At 48.2% G+C, this 19,037-nt stretch overlaps 1 protein-coding gene across 3 annotated transcripts in view; it reads left to right on the top strand.

The window, feature by feature from the left end:
• RRN3 (RRN3 homolog, RNA polymerase I transcription factor) overlaps window positions 1-19,037 on the top strand; it is a 418,208-nt gene that overhangs the window by 86,307 nt on the left and 312,864 nt on the right. For all 3 annotated transcript variants that reach the window (XM_069210184.1, XM_069210185.1, XM_069210186.1), the window contains exon 9: window positions 2,837-2,935. In XM_069210184.1, coding sequence (XP_069066285.1) covers window positions 2,837-2,935 — 99 coding nt within the window. The remainder of the gene's footprint in view (window positions 1-2,836; window positions 2,936-19,037) is intronic.

Below are 19,037 nucleotides of genomic sequence, written 5' to 3' on the forward strand. Positions count from 1 at the left end.
ACTCAGCATCTACACCAGGTATTCCCCTAGTGCCGTACGGGTTTCTTCCAACATTCCCTGGTTCGGGCTCTGTGCCAAAAGCCTCAAAGGTTTTTCCCATATCATTGTCTATACCAATATCTCTTTTGATGTTGCTGTGTCTCTACTGCCACCGTCTCTCTCTCCCTCAGACTTAGGAATCAGTGTTTCCATCTGTAAAACTGCTGAGATCCAGTGCCTCCTGAAGGATTGGTACCAGTCTGAGAGGTCCTATAACTCTGCTGCTGGGAGACTCCATACGTTTTTGGGTTCAGACTAGCATCCCCAGGTTTTCCGATGCAACTGATTTCCTGGCCCTGCAGGATAAATACCTTGCAAGATATTGACATAGACCCAGCACCAGCAGTGAGGGCCTGCTTCCACGCTGTCTTTAAAAAGACAGCTGAGGTGCTGAAACCTTTTCCCCCTTGGTAGGGTACACTCATGACATCCGTACAGAAGTGCTGCAGGCAGCTCCCCCTATGATGGAGTTGCTGCATTCGTTCATTGAAGCCTCGACTGAGGTGGCAAGTGGCAAATCCCACATCATGTACTACGGTGAACATCACGCATCACTATCAACATGCCCTTATAAACCTTGCATTTCTATCCCTTCATCTGAGACCCTAGTCTAGTTTCAGCTTCTGACACTTCCAGGCTGAATTCCGGAGATCTTCTTACCCTCCCTCCAGACACTGTCAAAAAGCTGGAAAGAGACCTCTGGGATATGGTACCTGTGGTAGTCCCTAATTTACTAGGCTACCTCTGGAACCATTTTGCAGAGGTAGTGCACAAGGGCAGAATCTGGTCATCAAAGTAGGCCTGACATGGCGGACAGAGTTGAAAGAGCGATGAGTTAATCCATGGCTTTGAGGCATAACTCATGGCTGTGCCACACAGGGCTCTCCACTGATGTGCAAAACACCAAAATGGACATGCAAGTATTTTTCTTTGTTTTATTTCTGCCGAAAAGCTAATATGGCACATGAGTGTTTTTAAAGAGGGAAGAGCCACAGCACGATTCAATAGCTTTGGAAGCTGAGGCATTTTGGTAGAGAATTTGAGGCCAAACTAATTCAGTCGGCCCAAGTCGGTGCACAGCACTCCAACCCCTTTGTCTGAGCATATAAATTCAAAAGACGTGGGCACAGCCCTCCTCCGTCTCCTGCACTCCTCCCCCCCCCCCCCCCCCCCTCCCCCCACCACCACCACCACCACCACCACCACCAGGGAATAGTTATTTTCTGTTAATAAGCATGTGCTGGTGGTGAGAGGACAAGGTATCCTCTTTTCGGCAGGTCTTTAAGGCCATTTTTACAAAGAAGTGGTTCCTGCAGATTGTGGAAAAGGATGATTCCCTACCTTGCCCCGCCATCCAACCATTCCTTTACACCTGTGGAACGTACAGCAGAAACCATAGTCACCAGTTTTGTTATACTTTTTTCCAAAACTGTTTTCTCCCGTGTAAACCTTTCAGTTCATGGTAATTGTGACCGAGCCACCCAGATCCTTTGCACCCACAACACAGCCCTTCATTCTGCTGCTACATGAGTAGTCATATCGTGATGCCAGTCAGCTGCCACTCGTCACATGGTTTACTGCATCTATGGATGTTAGCCCTTTTATAATCCATGGCACCTGCTTCTAAGAAACCCAGATCGAAGAAATCCGACAAACTACCATAAAATGTGGAAAAAGACTGTCCTATTGTTTTGCATTTTCACTAATGTGGCATGTTTCTCCTGCTAACCATCCCATTTAAACCATTCTCGATCAAAAAATTTGCCACCACAGCTTCAAATTATGGATTCTTCTCATATTTCTGCACCGTAGATAAGGTGGTGTAAACACTTGCAGAATCTCAAACCCACCTTTAACTTACAGATAGAACTTTGCCCAATGTGATTTGAATGGATGATGCGTTTGCCATTTTCAGGTTGTCCCTGAATGAAGTGTGAACCTCCCATTTTAGTTTTCCTATGCTTTCATTTCATTTTCTGTTTTATCATTGCACATATGAACTATTAATTCTCTTGAGTTTGGTTAAATATTGGAAAAGGCACGTCCGTTCAGGCAATCTTTATTGTTGCCCAATCGTGGATGTAAGAGCTTTGGTTACAACATTGTCAAGCCTTAATGCAATTGGTTTTCAAGGGCTAGGTCAAACTATAATCCAAATACCTGTGGCCCGGGGACTTGGGTGTCCGCTATTTCTTCTTTCCACTCTTTAAGTAGTTTCTTTTCCTAAAGGAATCGCAAGTCAGATTGCTCCTCATATTGAAATAGTTGCCAGTTCCTATTTGTATGTACACTCTGGATTCAATAAATGATTTTTAAATTTTCTGCATTCCCTAATGGGTTTGGTTGTATTTCATGACCTTTTGTTCTGAATAGACCTAGGGGACGATATATATAGATACTGAGCAGTGTAGTTACATCACTAATTAGTTCGCTGCTTTTCATTGGTTTCCAGTTTCGAAGAAAAATCTCCTGGGAATAGAACACTCCTAATTAGCAAAGCTCTCCTTTTCCTGAATTCAGATTCACCATGTGGATGTCTACTTTTCAGCAAATAGTAAGCAGTAATCTCTGTTTTCCACTCTCAAGGCAACCTTTTTCTGATGAAGACTCGAAGCTGTGGAATGCCTTCACTTTATTCATTGTGTGTGGTAATAAACCACATTAAATAAAAAAATGTTTTAGCAAGACATAGTCACCCTGAGGGCAGACATAGCAATGCAAATATTACTTTACAAAGCATGTTTAGCATTGTTTTATGCATTTGTGTAAATTACATGTTGGTATTGCTTTCTTTCAGGAGTGTTATGTGCATAACTTGTTGCGAATCACAGTGTATTTCCCGACACTAAGGTTGGAAATTGTGGAACTTATAGTTGAACGACTGCTAAAGATGGATGTAAGTAATTTGCAAACCTATGCGGGTAAACAAAGTATTTTGTCACATAAACAGTTCATTGTGCTTAGAAGTTTTGTGTTGGTAGATAGAACAGTGCATACTCCTTTATTTAAAAATAAAAGCAATTGCCTTTCTGGATAAGATGTTCCTAAATAAATCATAATCATAAAATATCTCTGCGTCCACACTGATGTCTGGTTGACGTTCATGTACACATACGCGAGTGAGTGATTTTATTTAGTTTTTGTAGTTAAGTGCCCCTTTTTGACATGGGCACCCCCACTTTGTCTGGTATTTGATACAGTTTTGACTAAAGTGCACTGGGTTCCTGCTAACGAGGTCCCCAGTGTAAGATCTCTTTCCCTAAAACTGTACAATTGTGGCATGGCCATGATGGCATGTGGGTAGGACGCAACTACGGTTCTCTCCCCGCCGCTGCAGACCCTGTAGAAATTATCCTATCAATAGCCCTCTGAATATATCCAGCACTCCCACAGGAGTTCGTGGCCAACCCTTGAGTGCAGCAAAGATGCTGGAACCCGGGACCAGCGCTCACAGGCCAGAGGACAGCCAAGAGTGAAGAAGGCGCCGGAGCAAAGATGGCAGGTGCTGCCCAGCCGCGTTAAGCCCCTGCAGACTCGAGGTGCAGCTACTGGTAGACTGGTGTACAGTGAAGTGAATAAGCGACCCCATGAGTGACCTGCTCCATAGTGATGCAACAAGGCACCACTGATAAGCCGGGACGACTCACGTAGGTGTCTGGGGGAGGTTCAGCAGGCCTCAAGAGGAAGCACTCGTGGCGGATGGAGAAGTGCTACACGCATCTAGGTCTGGCTGAAACACAGCGTGCAACATAGAGATTAGGTCTACATGACCCCTCTCCGGCAACCGGGGGGCCTGACTCTTGGGAACCGCACGGCTAGCATGGGGCAGTGGATTCAGCGCTGAGCAGAGGGCCCTCTTTCGACCTTTTGATTGCCCTTCCTCCCAGACAGTGACTATTGCGACCATATCAGGGCTGCAGTGGGGGGGGGGGGTGCGGGGGACAGAGCGGGCGGTGAGTCACGGTGTCGGAGCGAGTGGCCTGTGATGCCCCCTCTCCAGTGGCTCGCCAGGCACCAGTAGTACTCCATCATGAGCACCACCAATGGCCCGCCTTGCGTTTAATTCTGAGGTGTTTTTGGCATGGTTACACCTTACCCCCCCCCCCCCCCCCAACACACACACAAACACACACTTTTTGCCTGCTGTCAGTATGCTTTGACTGTTTTCACTGGGATCCTGCTAACCAGAACCCCAGTGATTGTGCTCTCTCCCTCTAAATTGTATCGCTTAGGACTTTTGCACACCCTACAATTGACATACTGGTCCTCCAAATAAGTCCAACTATATGGTACTTAGGTACCCAGAGCATTGGGGCACCAGGGTTTCCCTGTGGGCTGCAGCGTATATTATGCCACCCATGGGAGCCCATGCAAAATGTGTCTGCAGGCCCACCATTGCAACCTGCTTGAATATTGCACCCTTTCACTACAGGTCACTGCACCAGATCACTGTAGGTAGCCCCCCCTAGCCCAGAGGGCAGGGTGCAGATACCTGTGTGTGAGGGCACCTCCCCTATGATCTTCAGTTCCATTACACTTGACTTCGTAAGTGCGGGAAGCCATTTTACCCATGTACTGGCAACAGGCGCCTGTGTCCAGCTACATTTTGGTAACTTAGAACCTGTTTTGGTATCAAACATGTCGGAATCCTACCCCAATACTGCTGCCAGTATTGTTTGTATGATTCCATGCACTCTAGGGGCTCCTTCGAGGGCCCCCAGTATTGCTACTACCAATATTCAAGGTTTCTGTTTCCCTACTTGACCAGCTCAAGCAGGGCAAGGCAGAACAAAGGATTTCCTGTGGGAGAGGGAGGCAACACCATCTTGCCTTGGAAATAGGTGCAACATGGCTAGAGGAGGGGTAGCCTTCCCAAGCCACTGGTATGCTGAGAAGGGCAGATTTGGTGCCCTCTTTGCATAAACCGGTTTGCACCAGTCCAGGAACCCCCAGTCCCTGCTCTGGTGCTAAACTGGACAAAAGAAAGGGGAGTGACCACTCTCCTGTCCACCACCACAGGGGTGGTGCCCGGAGCTCCCTCAGGTGCGCACTTGGATCTGCCATCTTGAACCCAAAATGTGCAGAGGCCCCAGGGAGCATCTGAGTGGCCAGGTCAGGTAGGTGACGTCACAGCCTGCTCCTGATATGTGGTCACCCCTGCTAAAAGACCAGTCCCTCTTCCTGGGCTATTTAGGGTCTCTCTCTTGGGTGGGTCCTCAGTTCGACGTGCAAGATACTAGCAGGACTCCACTGCAAGGTTTACTTAATTTTCTGGCAACTAGAACTGCAACTGGACTCTGCAGGAACCAACAATCTGCAACTCCAGCGACGACTTCGCTTTGCAACATTGTTTCCCATGCGCCTTCCAGCAACTGCAACATTTCCCTGGCTGTGCAACCTCTGAGGTTGATGAGACTCTAGCCTGCACCAAGAAGTAAGAAGGACTCTCCCTTGGAGTGGGGTCACTCCCCTGCATCTGCAGCCACCAATTGTAATGATGACCGGACCTGCATGGATCCTGCATCACAGGGGGTGGCCAGGAGGGGTCCCCTTGATACTCTCTGCCAATTGTCCAACTTGGGAGATGGTAAGCCCTTGCTGTCCTTGCAGGATAGTACCCCTGTGAACTGCAACTCTTGCAGCTGCCAAAGCTTGCTTGCTGCTCCTCCAAGGGATCTTCAGGCTTCGTGTAGCCCCAGCCCCACCACTTCTTCCTGACAAGCAGTCTCCTCTCTGCTGCTCCAGCGATGTGGGACTCCTCTTCAGGTGTGGTGAATGGGCCTCTTTGTGCCTGCTGTGCCTGCTACGAGTGGGTTGCCTGTGGGGGCTTCCTCCTTTTCTTGTTACTCCCCCGACTGCTGAGGGTCACCTGGACTCTCCTCCTTGGGTTGAGTCCCCTGGGCCTTGCTGGTCCTCTTCAGCCTTGCAACTCATCTTCTTTTGCATTTGCTTGCATGAGCATCTGACAGTCGGATCAACCGCAAACTGCTCCAGGAATGCTGTAACTGCAACAAAATATCAAAGAAGGCTACTGTGACCCTGCAACTTCAGCTCAAGCCAGCAACTGCAACAGTTTCCAGGTTGTGGACGCTCTGAGGACTGCCTGTCTTCAATCTGCACCAGAAGGACCGAAGGAATCTCCTGTGGAGTGATGGAGTCACTTCCCTGCTTCAGCAGGCACCTCTCTGCAACAACAGCCGGTACTCTGGGACTCCCCTTCTGTCGACGAGTGTGATCCCTGGAACACAGGTGGTGGACCAAATTGATCCTGACTGTCCAAAGGTCCAATAGTCCAAATTTGGTGGAGCTAAGGGCTTGCCTCCCCATGCCAGGCAGTACCCCTGTGCACCGCGTGTTCTGCAGCTCCTTGGGCTTATGTGCTCTTCTTCCAGAAATCCATTGTGCATAGCGTAGCCCATATTTCCAGCATGCTGTGACGCTGAGCTCCCTGAGTTGTTCTCCGGCGGCATGGGATCCCTTTGTGTAGTGCTGCGATGACCGCATTCTGCAACCTGTTGCACCCGTGTTCTTGGACTCATGTGGGCACTGCCTGGTCTTCTGAGGGCTCTCTAAGGTGCTGAGAGCCCCCTCTGCCGTCTTGGTCCGAGTTGACGCACACAAGCCCCCCTGGGACCAGGTAGCGCTTTTACCTGCCATCCATGACATTTGTGTGAGCCAAGGCTTGTTGGCGGAATCCAGTGACGAAAACAGACTCCATCCAACGACTCTACTTGGGACATCTCTTGCACCAAGCAGGAACCCACAGCTGTCTTCTTTAGTACATTCCTGACTTCTTCTTTCAACCGGAAAATCCACTTTTGCACATTCATCTGGGTTAGCAGGGGCTCCTATTCTTTCTCGACTCTTCATCAACTTCTGGACTTGGTCTCCTCTCTCCACAGTTCTTCAGGTCCAGGAATCAAATCGTTGGTTTCTTTCAGTCTTGCTTGGTTTTTGCATACTCCTTTACCTCGATCTCTAGTGTGTTCTGAGGAAACTTGCTGTACTTTACTCCTGTTTTCCTGGGCTCAGCGCCCCTCTACACGCTACACTTGCCTGGGGGGGAAACCGACATTCGCCTGCCACTATTTTAGTTTATGGTTTGTGTTGCCCCCAGGCCCATTGCAACCTATTGTGTTTTTCACTGTTTGCACTATTCCATGGCTGTTTACTTACCTGATTTTGGCTACTAGTGTATATATTGTGTATAATACTTACCTCAAGAGGGAGTATAGGCTCTAAGATATTTTTTGCCTTGTGTCACTAAAATAAAGTACCCTTATTTTTTAGTAACACTGAGTATTGCCTTTCTTGTGTATCAGTACTGTGCGACTATAGTGCTATTGCAAGAGCTTTGCATGTCTCCTAGTTCAGCCTTGGCTGTTCTGCTAGCGCTACCTCTAGACAGCCTAAGCTGCTAGACACTGCCTACATTTCACCAAGGTGTATCACTGGACCTAGTATAAGGTGTGAGTACCTCTGGTACCCACTACAATCCAGGCCAGCTTCTCACAGTAAGTCTTGGCTGCTCATCCACAGCTACCTCTAGAGAGCCCTGGCTTCCTAGACACTGCCTACACTTCACTTACAGGGGGTACCTGGTATAAGGTGATAACAACATGGGTGCTCACCAGGCCAGCTTCCTACAGTAGGTACAGCATACAGCATACAGCATCAATTCGACTGAGGCACTCTCCTTCGCCTGCCTGTTCTGACACGCTGGCAAGACGCCACATCTAGCCAAGGAACACCCCCACTCCACGCTGCTCCTGGATAGTCCCTAGGAGGGTGCTCTCTGGATGCCTCTGAAATCTCCTCAGCTCCCGAGGATGACCCTCACACCAACAGCAGCATCAAGAAGTCCAGGGCCAGTGCAAGGGCACCTATACATCCTGAGTGGGACTCTGGCGTGGGCTAGTAGCGTCGTGATCCTCCGGCGGCACCTCCCTTCGATCGCAGACTGCGTCTAAAGCCTATGGCCCTGCCTCCGACCACCTACCAGACAGGGCTGCAGCATGATGACTGCACGAGGCAAAAATGACAGGCAAAAATATGTTGCCAAGACCATCCAAGGGACCCAGTGGCGCTAGCCTTCCTGCTGTCGACGAAGAAGCACAGTCTGAGGGCCGAGATGCACTGGGTCCTGTCAATAGCTCTTTTCTCTAGGCATTGTTCGGTCTCCCTCAGAGAATACCTGCAAACAGTCTAAAGAGATCTCTCCCAAGAAATAAAGACGATCCGTACGGATGTCGTTGACCTTGGGGACAGGGTTTCCAGCATAGAGGATCAGGAGACAAGCAGGGGTGACGAACTTGAACAACTGCAGCATGAACTCCTCCCTCTAAGCGACTAACAAATAGACCTCCAAGCACATGCAGAGGACTTGGAGAATCACTCCAGGAGGAATAACATTTACATCCGCGGAGAACCCACAAGAGCGCAGGATAACAATGTGGAGGCGTTCGTTCAAGCGTTGTTGACTCACATCCTGGAAGCTCCAACCTGCTGCACCATCCAGCTAGATTGTATGAAATGGAGGAGGCCTTGATTGTTGCTCTCTTGAATCCCAGCATAGTGAAAAGCCAGTGCGGATCTGTAGGAAGTTGGCTCTTTATATACTATTTCAAAGTAAGAAATAGTGTGCACAGAGTCCAAGAGTTCCCCTTAGAGGTAAGATAGTGGCAAAAAGAGATGATTCTAATGCTCTTTTTTTGTGGTAGTGTGGTCGAGCAGTAGACTTATCAGAGGGTAGTGTTAAGCATTTGTTATACACACACAGGCAATAAATGAGGAATACACACTCAAAGACTTACTCCAGGCCAATAGCGTTTTATATTGAAAAAATATATTTTCTTAGTTTATTTTAAGAACCACAGGTTCAAGATTTACAAGTAATACTTTAATTGAAAGGTATTTCACTTAGGTACTCTAGGAACTTTGAATAATCACAATAGCATGTACAGTCTTTGTAAAAATGGCAATAAGCTATTTTAAAAGTAGACAGTGCAAAAATCAACAGTTCCTGGGGGAGGTAAGTAAAGGTTAAGTTCACAGGTAAGTAAAACACTTACAAGTCTCAAAGTTGGGTCCAAGGTAGCCCACCGTTGGGGGTTCTAGGCAACCCCAAAGTTACCACACCAGCAGCTCAGGGCCTGTCAGGTGCTGAGGTCAAAGAGGTGCCTAAAACACATAGGCTTCAATGGAGAACAGGGGTGCCCCGGTTCCAGGGGGGGTTTTGTAGGGCACCGGGGGGGGGACACAAGCAGACACAAAGTACACACCTGTAAGGAAATGCCTCCTTGCCATGGTTACCCCCTGACTTTTTGCCGTTGCTGATGCCAAGCTAACTAGGCCCCAGCACCAGTGTTCTTTCCCTAAACTGTACCTTTGTCTCTACAATTGGCACACCCTGGCATCCAGGTAAGTCCCTTGTAACTGGTACCCCTGGTACCAAGGGCCCTGATGCCAGGGAAGGTCTGAATACTGAATTTAGGGGTGTGTTTAGGTCTGGGAGGGCAGTAGCCAATAGCTACTGTCCTTGAGGGGGGCTACACCCTCTTTGTGCCTCCTCCCCGTGGGGAGGGGGGCACATCCCTAATCCTATTGGGGGAATCCTCCATCCACAAGATGGAGGATTTCTAAAGGTAAGAGTCACCTCAGCTCAGGACACCTTAGGGGCTGTCCTGACTGGTGGGTAACTCCTCCCTGCTTTCCTAATTCATCTCCTCCAGCCTTGCCACCAAAAGTGGGGGCAGTGGCAGGAAGGGCGGGCATCTCCACTAGCTGGGATGCCCTGTGGCGCTGGCGCTGTAACAAAGGGGGGGTGAGCCTTTGAGGCTGACCGCCAGGTGTTACAGTTCCTGCAGGGGGAGGTGAGAAGCACCTCCACCCAGTGCAGGCTTTGTTCCTGGCCACAGAGTGACAAAGGCACTCTCCCCATGTGGCCAGCAACATGTCTGGTGTGTGGGAGGCTGGCAGATACTAGTCAGCCTACACTGGAAGTCGGGTATGTTTTCAGGGGGCATCTCTAAGATGCCCTCTGTGTGTATTTTACAATAAATTGCACACTGGCATCAGTGTGCATTTATTGTGGTGAGAAGTTTGATACTAAACTTCCCAGATTTCGGTATAGCCATTATGGTGCTGTGGAGTTCGTGTTTGACAGACTCCCAGACCATATACTCTTATGGCTACCCTGCACTTACAATGTCTAAGGTTTTGCTTAGACACTGTAGGGGCATAGTGCTCATGCGCCTATGCCCTCACCTGTGGTATAGTGCACCCTGCCTTAGGGCTGTAAGGCCTGCTAGAGGGGTGACTTACCTATGCCATAGGCAGTGTGAGGTTGGCATGGCACTTAGTCATTTTCTCCCCACCAGCACACACAAGCTGTGAAGCAGTGTACATGTGCTGAGTGAGGGCTCCCCAGGGTGGCATAAACCATGCTGCAGCCCTTCGAGACCTTCCCTGGCATCAGGGCCCTTGGTACCAGGTGTACCAGTTACAAGGGACTTACCTGAGTGCCAGGGTTGTGCCAATTGTGGAGACAAAGGTACAGTTTAGGGAAAGAACACTGGTGCTGGGGCCTGGTTAGCAGGGTCCCAGCAAACTTTCAAGTCATAACTTAGCATCAGCAAAGGCAAAGAGTCAGGGGGTGACCATCCCAAGGAGGCATTTCCTTACAGGATCAAACAGGCCCATCTCCCATCTCAATGTAGATTTTAAGATTTTCACAGACTTCCTGGCGGCACGCCTAAATCCATTTATGCCAGGCCTGATAGATGGGGATCAGGTTGGGTTTGTCTTGCATAAACAGTGCTCAGACAATACTAAATGGCTCCTCCACCTAAGAGATAAGGTACATCGGTCGGATTGGCATACAATGCTCTTATCCATTGAGGCTGAGAAGGCGTTTGACTGTGTGCACTGGTCCTACTTAATGGTGACCCTGGCCCATTTTGACTTTGGTGAACAATCCACACCTGGATACATAGCTGCTACAGCTGCCCCAGGGCCACAATATGAATCAACGGTTTCACTTCCTCAGCCTTCCTAATCCAGCAGGGCACCAGACAGGGCTGCCCTCTGCCTCCCCTGTTGTTCGCGTTATATATGGAGCCGTTTGCTCAACGAATACGCAACAATCGAGCCGTCAAAGGTGTCCACCTTAGTGGAGATATACACACTATCAGCGTATACGCGGACAATGTTCTGGTGGCCCTGGACACCCATAATCACACTACTGGCTTTCTTTCGGGAAGCAAGCAATTTCAGCGAAGCAGCAAGATTCTGCATCAACATACACAAATCACAGATCCTCATCCTCACTGTCCGTCATGCTCAGGAAGAACACCTATCTCGCTGCTTCCCCATTCACTGGGCTGAGCGGTGGATCACTTACCTGGGCACTCACCTTGCAACATTATTAGCCACCACCCCGTCCCTTAACTATGGGTGACTTTGTCAACAAGTGGTCAAGGACTTAATGTTATGACGCTCTTACCGCCTCTCATGGCTGGGAAGGATTGCTGCCATCAAAATGACGATCAATCCATGCATCCTGTTTCTTTACCAAACTGTCCCGGTAGCCCCCCTCCCCAGGAGACTAGTTGATTCCTCCAGCTGGTGCGTCATAGCTTTGTATGGGCCAGTGGAGGCCTTAGATTGAACAGAGATCTGAGCCATCGACAGCCAGCTCAACTGAGGGAGAGCTGGGCATACCTAACCCCAGCTTTACTATCCGGCAGCCCCTTATTGGAATGGTCCAGGCCAAAATCTGAAAAACACTGGCTATTTATGGGCTGGGCTGTTGCAGGCACGCACCTCTGGAAGGTTCCCCTCATGAAGAAAACCCATAGACCCAAAAGCATTTAGGTTTCTCCTGTTAAGGGGGCACACTTGCGAGTGTGGGATACAACATCTACATGCAGGAGCCTTACTACCTTTCCATCACCTCTTACGCCCATTGTTGGGAACCCCGAGTTTTTCCCAGGCATGGACCAGGCCACGTTTTATCAATGGCAGGAGGTGGGGATGCCATTTGATGGGACATTCTTTTTTTAATATCGAGGGACACGCTAACCTCTTCCTGATTGGGCTGACATAGGGCAGGAGCCCTTTAAACTTATCGTAGCGCTCCCGCCCTGCAGGACGCGCTAGACTCTTACTGATTGGGCTGACATAGGGCAGGAGCCCTTTAAACTCATCGTAGCGTTCCTGCCTCACGGGACGCACGCGGGCGAAGCCCAGGCCAAGGGTGGGCCCGTCAGCGGCTGGGCTGGGCCACCCCCCTGAGATTTCCCTTGTGATCTTAGGACCTGGTTCCTAGAATTTCAAGCAGGCACTGCATCTTTTTCTTTTGGCTCCCTGTGATCGACCTCTTCAAGCCTGTACCCCTGCCCTTTAGTTGAAGATTTCCAAATATTGTGAGAAATCTATTTACCTTTCCCTGTTTCCCCCTCTTTATAAATAAACGTCTGGTTCGATGGCATCTGTCGCTGTAGATACACATGTTCTGCATAGCTCGCCATCTGGTGTTGGGTCGGAGTGTTACAAGTTGTTTTTCTTCGAAGAAGTCTTTCGAGTCACGGGGCCGAGTGACTCCTCCTTCTGTCTCCATTGCGCATGGGCGTCGACTCCATCTTCGATTGTTTTCTTTCCGCCATCGGGTTCGGACGTGTTCCTGTCGCTCTGAGTTTCGGAAAGGAAAGTTAGTAAATATCGGAAGATTTTCGTCGGTATTGTTGCGTTTGGGATCGGCGTAGTTAGATTCAACACCGCATCGAAGATCGACGCGCTCCGGTGCCCTTCGGGGTAGTTTCGATCCCCCGTCGGGGCCTGGTCGGCCCGACCGCGTGTAGAACAACGCCGATGGAACGGACCCCGTTCCGTTTTTGTCCCAAATGCCACAACAAATACCCGTATACAGACCAACATTTGGTCTGTAACCTGTGCCTGTCACCTGAGCACAGTGAGGAGACTTGCGAGGCCTGTCGCGCGTTCCGGTCCCGAAAGACACTCCGTGACCGTCGAGCCAGGAGACTTCAGATGGCGTCCACGCCGACAGCGCACCGAGAGTTCGAGGAAGAAGAAACCTTTTCGATCCACGAATCGGACTCCGAAGAATGCGACGATCAAAGAACCGTGAGTAAGACGTCGAAAACAACACATCAAAAAAGTGACAAGGCCCAGGGGACGCCACTGCCACCAGGCCATGGCTCCACCCATAAATTCGGTGACCGACCATCGGCACCGAAAAAGGCCCAAACAGTGCCGAGATCGTCCGACTCCGGTCGAGACACTGGCACACAGCCTTCTCGGGATCGAGAAAGTGCTGGAGACAAGCAACGACACCGAGATAGCGGTGTGGAAACGGCTCGACGCCGAGACAGCGGCACCGACGAGGATCGACGCCGAGAGGTTTCGACTCCAAAAAAGAAAAAAGCCACCTCGGAGCCGAAAAAAGATACAAACAGGGTTTCGGTGCCGAAACAACCCGTAACCGACCCAGGTCCAGGCTCTTATACAGAGGAGCAATCACTGTCCTCTCAGATGCGAAAGCATAGGTTTGAGGAAGAGCTGCAATCCACCGAAGTGGACCACACGCAAAAACGTATTTTCATACAGCAGGGAACAGGAAAAATAAGCACCCTTCCCCCTATTAGGAGAAAGAGGAGACTGGAGTTTGAAACAGACCAGGCGCCACAAACAAAAATGGTGAAAAAGGTGACTCCGCCACCCTCTCCTCCACCTGTAATTAACGTCTCACCAGCACAAACTCCGTCACATTCCCCGGCTCACACCACCATGAGCCAAGGTGACCAGGATCAAGACGCTTGGGACTTATGACGCCCCAGTGCCGGACAACAGTCCGGAGGCATACCCATCAAAGCCCTCACCACCAGAAGACAGCACAGCATATTCTCAAGTGGTGGCTAGAACAGCACAATTCCACAACGTAAACCTCCACTCAGAACAAGTCGAGGATGACTTTTTATTCAACACCCTCTCCTCCACCCACAGCTCCTACCAAAGCCTGCCTATGCTGCCAGGTATGCTTCGGCACGCAAAGGAAATCTTCAAGGAGCCGGTCAAAAGTAGGGCAATAACGCCAAGGGTGGAAAAGAAATATAAGGCACCTCCTACAGACCCTGTTTTCATCACCACACAGCTGCCACCAGATTCCGTCGTAGTAGGAGCAGCTCGGAAAAGAGCCAACTCCCACACATCTGGGGATGCACCACCCCCAGATAAAGAGAGCTGCAAGTTCGATGCAGCTCTGAAAAGAGTCGCAGTACAAGCTGCAAACCAGTGGCGCATCGCTAACTCTCAAGCACTACTTGCGCGCTATGACAGAGCCCATTGGGATGAGATGCAACACCTCATCGAGCATCTACCCAAAGACCTACAAAAGAGGGCAAAGCAGGTGGTTGAGGAAGGACAGAACATATCAAATAACCAAATACGTTCCTCAATGGACGCAGCAGACACAGCTGCAAGAACAATTAATACATCTGTGACGATTAGAAGGCACGCATGGCTGAGAACGTCTGGGTTCAAACCAGAGATACAGCAGGCAGTGCTCAATATGCCATTCAACGAAAAACAACTGTTCGGACCAGAAGTGGACACGGCAATCGAAAAACTAAAGAAAGACACTGACACTGCTAAAGCCATGGGCGCACTCTACTCCCCGCAGAGCAGAGGAACCTATAGCACCTTCCGCAAGACACCCTTTAGAGGGGGGTTTCGGGGTCAGGCCACACAAGCCAGCACCTCGCAAGCAACACCGTCCAGCTACCAGGGACAGTACAGGGGAGGTTTTCGGGGCCAATACAGAGGAGGGCAATTCCCTAGGAATAGAGGGAAATTTCAAAGCCCCAAAACCCCTACAACCAAGCAGTGACTCAGATGTCACTCACCCCCTCCACACAACACCAGTGGGGGGAAGAATAGGTCATTATTACAAAGCATGGGAGGAAATAACTACAGACACTTGGGTCTTAGCAATTATCCAACATGGTTATTGCATAGAATTCCTAAAATTCCCTCCAAACATACCACCAAAAGCACAGAATTTATCAAAACAACATTCAGAACTTCTGGAAATAGAAGTTCAAGCACTATTGCAAAAGAATGCAATCGAATTAGTACCAAACGCACAAACAAACACAGGAGTCTATTCCCTGTACTTCTTAATACCAAAAAAGGACAAAACACTGAGACCAATCCTAGACCTCAGAATACTAAACACCTACATCAAATCAGACCACTTTCACATGGTCACGCTACAAGAAGTGTTACCATTGCTAAAACTACAGGACTACATGACAACCTTAGACCTCAAAGACGCGTATTTCCATATACCAATACATCCATCGCACAGAAAGTACCTACGGTTCGTATTCAAAGGAATACATTACCAATTCAAAGTATTGCCTTTTGGTTTAACAACCGCACCAAGAGTCTTTACAAAATGTCTAGCAGTAGTGGCTGCACACATCAGAAGGCAGCAAATACATGTATTCCTGTATCTAGACGACTGGCAAATCAAAACCAATTCACTAACAAAGTGCTTACACCACACAAATCAAATCATACAAACCCTCTACAAGCTAGGCTTCACCGTCAACTTTGCAAAATCCAACATTTTGCCGTGCAAAGTACAACAATACCTGGGAGCCATAATAGACACAACAAAAGGAGTAGCCACTCCAAGCCCACAAAGAATACAAAATTTCAACAAGATCATACAACGCATGTATCCAACACAAACAATACAAGCAAAGATGATAATACAACTCCTAGGCATGATGTCCACATGCATAGCCATTGTCCCAAACGCAAGACTGCACATGAGGCCCTTGCAACAGTGCCTAGCATCACAATGGTCACAAGCACAGGGTCACCTTCTAGATCTGGTGTTGATAGACCGCCAAACTTACCTCTCGCTTCTATGGTGGAACAGTATAAATTTAAACAAAGGGCGGCCTTTCCAAGACCCAGTGCCACAATACGTAATAACAGATGCTTCCATGACAGGGTGGGGAGCACACCTCGATCAACACAGCATACAAGGACAAAGGAACGTACATCAAACAAAACTGCATATAAATCACCTAGAAATGCTAGCAGTTTTTCAAGCATTAAGGGCTTTCCAACCAATTATAACTCACAAATACATTCTTGTCAAGACAGACAACATGACAACAATGTATTATCTAAACAAACAAGGGGGCACACACTCAACGCAGTTGAGCCTGCTGGCACAAAAGATATGGCGATGGGCAATTCACAACCACATTCGCCTAATAGCACAGTTTATTCCAGGGATCCAGAATCAACTTGCAGACAATCTCTCTCGAGATCACCAACAGGTCCACGAATGGGAAATTCACCCCCAAATTCTAAACACTTACTTCAGACTCTGGGGAACACCTCAAATAGATTTGTTTGCAACAAAAGAGAACGCAAAATGCCAAAACTTCGCATCCAGATACCCACACAGGCAGTCCCAAGGCAATGCCCTATGGATGAACTGGTCAGGGATATTTGCCTACGCTTTTCCTCCTCTCCCTCTCCTTCCTTATCTGGTAAACAAATTGAGTCAAAACAAACTCAAACTCATATTAATAGCACCAACTTGGGCAAGGCAACCCTGGTACACAACACTGCTAGACCTATCAGTAGTACCCCACATCAAATTGCCCAACAGGCCGGATCTGTTAACACAACACAACCAACAGATCAGACATCCAGATCCAGCATCGCTGAATCTAGCAATCTGGCTCCTGAAATCCTAGAATTCGGACACTTACAACTTACCCAAGAATGTATGGAAGTCATAAAGCAAGCCAGAAGGCCGTCCACTAGGCACTGCTATGCAAGTAAATGGAAGAGGTTTGTTTGCTACTGCCATCATAATCAGATCCAACCTTTACACGCTACTCCAAAGGATGTAGTGGGTTACTTGCTTCACTTACAAAAATCTCACCTAGCAATTCTCTTCCATTAAAATACACCTTGCAGCAATATCTGCATACCTACAGACTACCTATTCAACTTCCCTATATAGGATACCAGTCATTAAAGCATTCATAGAAGGCCTTAAAAGAATTATACCACCAAGAACACCACCTGTTCCTTCATGGAACTTAAATGTTGTCTTAACAAGACTCATGGGTCCACCTTTTGAACCCATGCACTCTTGCGAAATACAGTTCCTAACCTGGAAGGTTGCATTTCTCGTCGCCATTACATCTCTAAGAAGAGTAAGCGAAATTCAGGCGTTTACAATACAAGAACCTTTTATACAACTACACAAAAATAAAGTCGTCCTAAGGACTAATCCTAAATTTTTACCAAAGGTTATTTCACCGTTCCACCTAAATCAAACAGTGGAACTACCAGTGTTCTTGCCACAGCCAGATTCCGTAGCTGAGAGGGCACTACATACATTACATGTCAAAAGAGCATTAATGTACTACATTGACAGGACAAAAGACATCAGAAAGACTAAACAACTATTTATTGCATTCCAAAAACCCCATGCAGGAAACCCAATATCAAAACAAGGTATAGCCAGATGGATAGTTAAATGCATCCAAGTCTGCTACCTTAAAGCAAAACAACAACTGCCCATTACGCCAAGGTCACACTCAACCAGAAAAAAAGGTGCTACCATGGCCTTTCTAGGAAACATCCCAATGCAAGAAATATGTAAGGCAGCCACATGGTCTACGCCACACACGTTCACCGAGCACTACTGTGTAGACGTGCTATCCGCACAGCAAGCCACAGTAGGTCAAGCCGTGTTAAGAACATTATTTCAAACCACTTCCACTCCTACAGGCTGAGCCACCGCTTTTGGGGAGATAACTGCTTACTAGTCTATGCAGAACATGTGTATCTACAGCGACAGATGCCATCGAACTGAAAATGTCACTTACCCAGTGTACATCTGTTCGTGGCATCAGTCGCTGGAGATTCACATGTGCCCACCCGCCTCCCCGGGAGCCTGTAGCAGTTCGGAAGTTAGCTTCAACTTTGTACATTTGTATATATATTATTTTAACCTTAAATAGGTACATACTTAGTCACTCCATTGCATGGGCACTATTACTACAACACAACTCCTACCTCACCCTCTGCGGGGAAAACAATCGAAGATGGAGTCGACGCCCATGCGCAATGGAGACAGAAGGAGGAGTCACTCGGCCCCGTGACTCGAAAGACTTCTTCGAAGAAAAACAACTTGTAACACTCCGACCCAACACCAGATGGCGAGCTATGCAGAACATGTGAATCTCCAGCGACTGATGCCACGAACAGATGTACACTGGGTAAGTGACATTTTCATTACTACACCTCTCAGTAAAGAACTCCTGCCCCTTAGGCAATCATTACAGAACTCTTTTGTCCAAAGCAGTTAGTAAGATTGGGAAAAAGGAAGCAATCTAGCGTAAATGATATTTCCTCCCAAAAAAATCATACGTCTATACTAAAATTTATTTAGGAGCCATGGGGGTAATCGACAAACAGATTATTAATGTTGAAGGAAAAATACTTACCCAGAATGGGTCATTAGTTCCCTCCAACCCCCCTCCATTAGTAATAACTCCTGACAACCCGGCTGTGGCAAGTGGAACCCAGCTTAGAAGTACTAACGGTTGCATCCAAGACATAACTGATTCCATCTCAGATGCTGACGAGCACCCACCTTCCCCAAAACGCAAAAGGAAACCTCAGTTAGCAAAGAAGGATAAAGCATCTAAACAAGAGCCATTTGCTAACATCAGACTTGGCCCCCTCGAAGCCCAATCTAACGTACCCAAGCAAAATGTACAAATTGGTTCTCAAAATGTAAAACCTGATCACAAGAATGGCGAAAGGGAAAACTAGTGCTTTAGAGTCGACGACTGTTTTAGAACAATTAGTTAGCTCATGTTTTGACCAAGTAATAAAACGCTTAACTCAGCTGGTGGGAAAAATGGATTTCC

The sequence above is a fragment of the Pleurodeles waltl genome, chromosome 10 (assembly GCF_031143425.1).
Source record: "Pleurodeles waltl isolate 20211129_DDA chromosome 10, aPleWal1.hap1.20221129, whole genome shotgun sequence".
NCBI lineage: Eukaryota > Metazoa > Chordata > Amphibia > Caudata > Salamandridae > Pleurodeles > Pleurodeles waltl.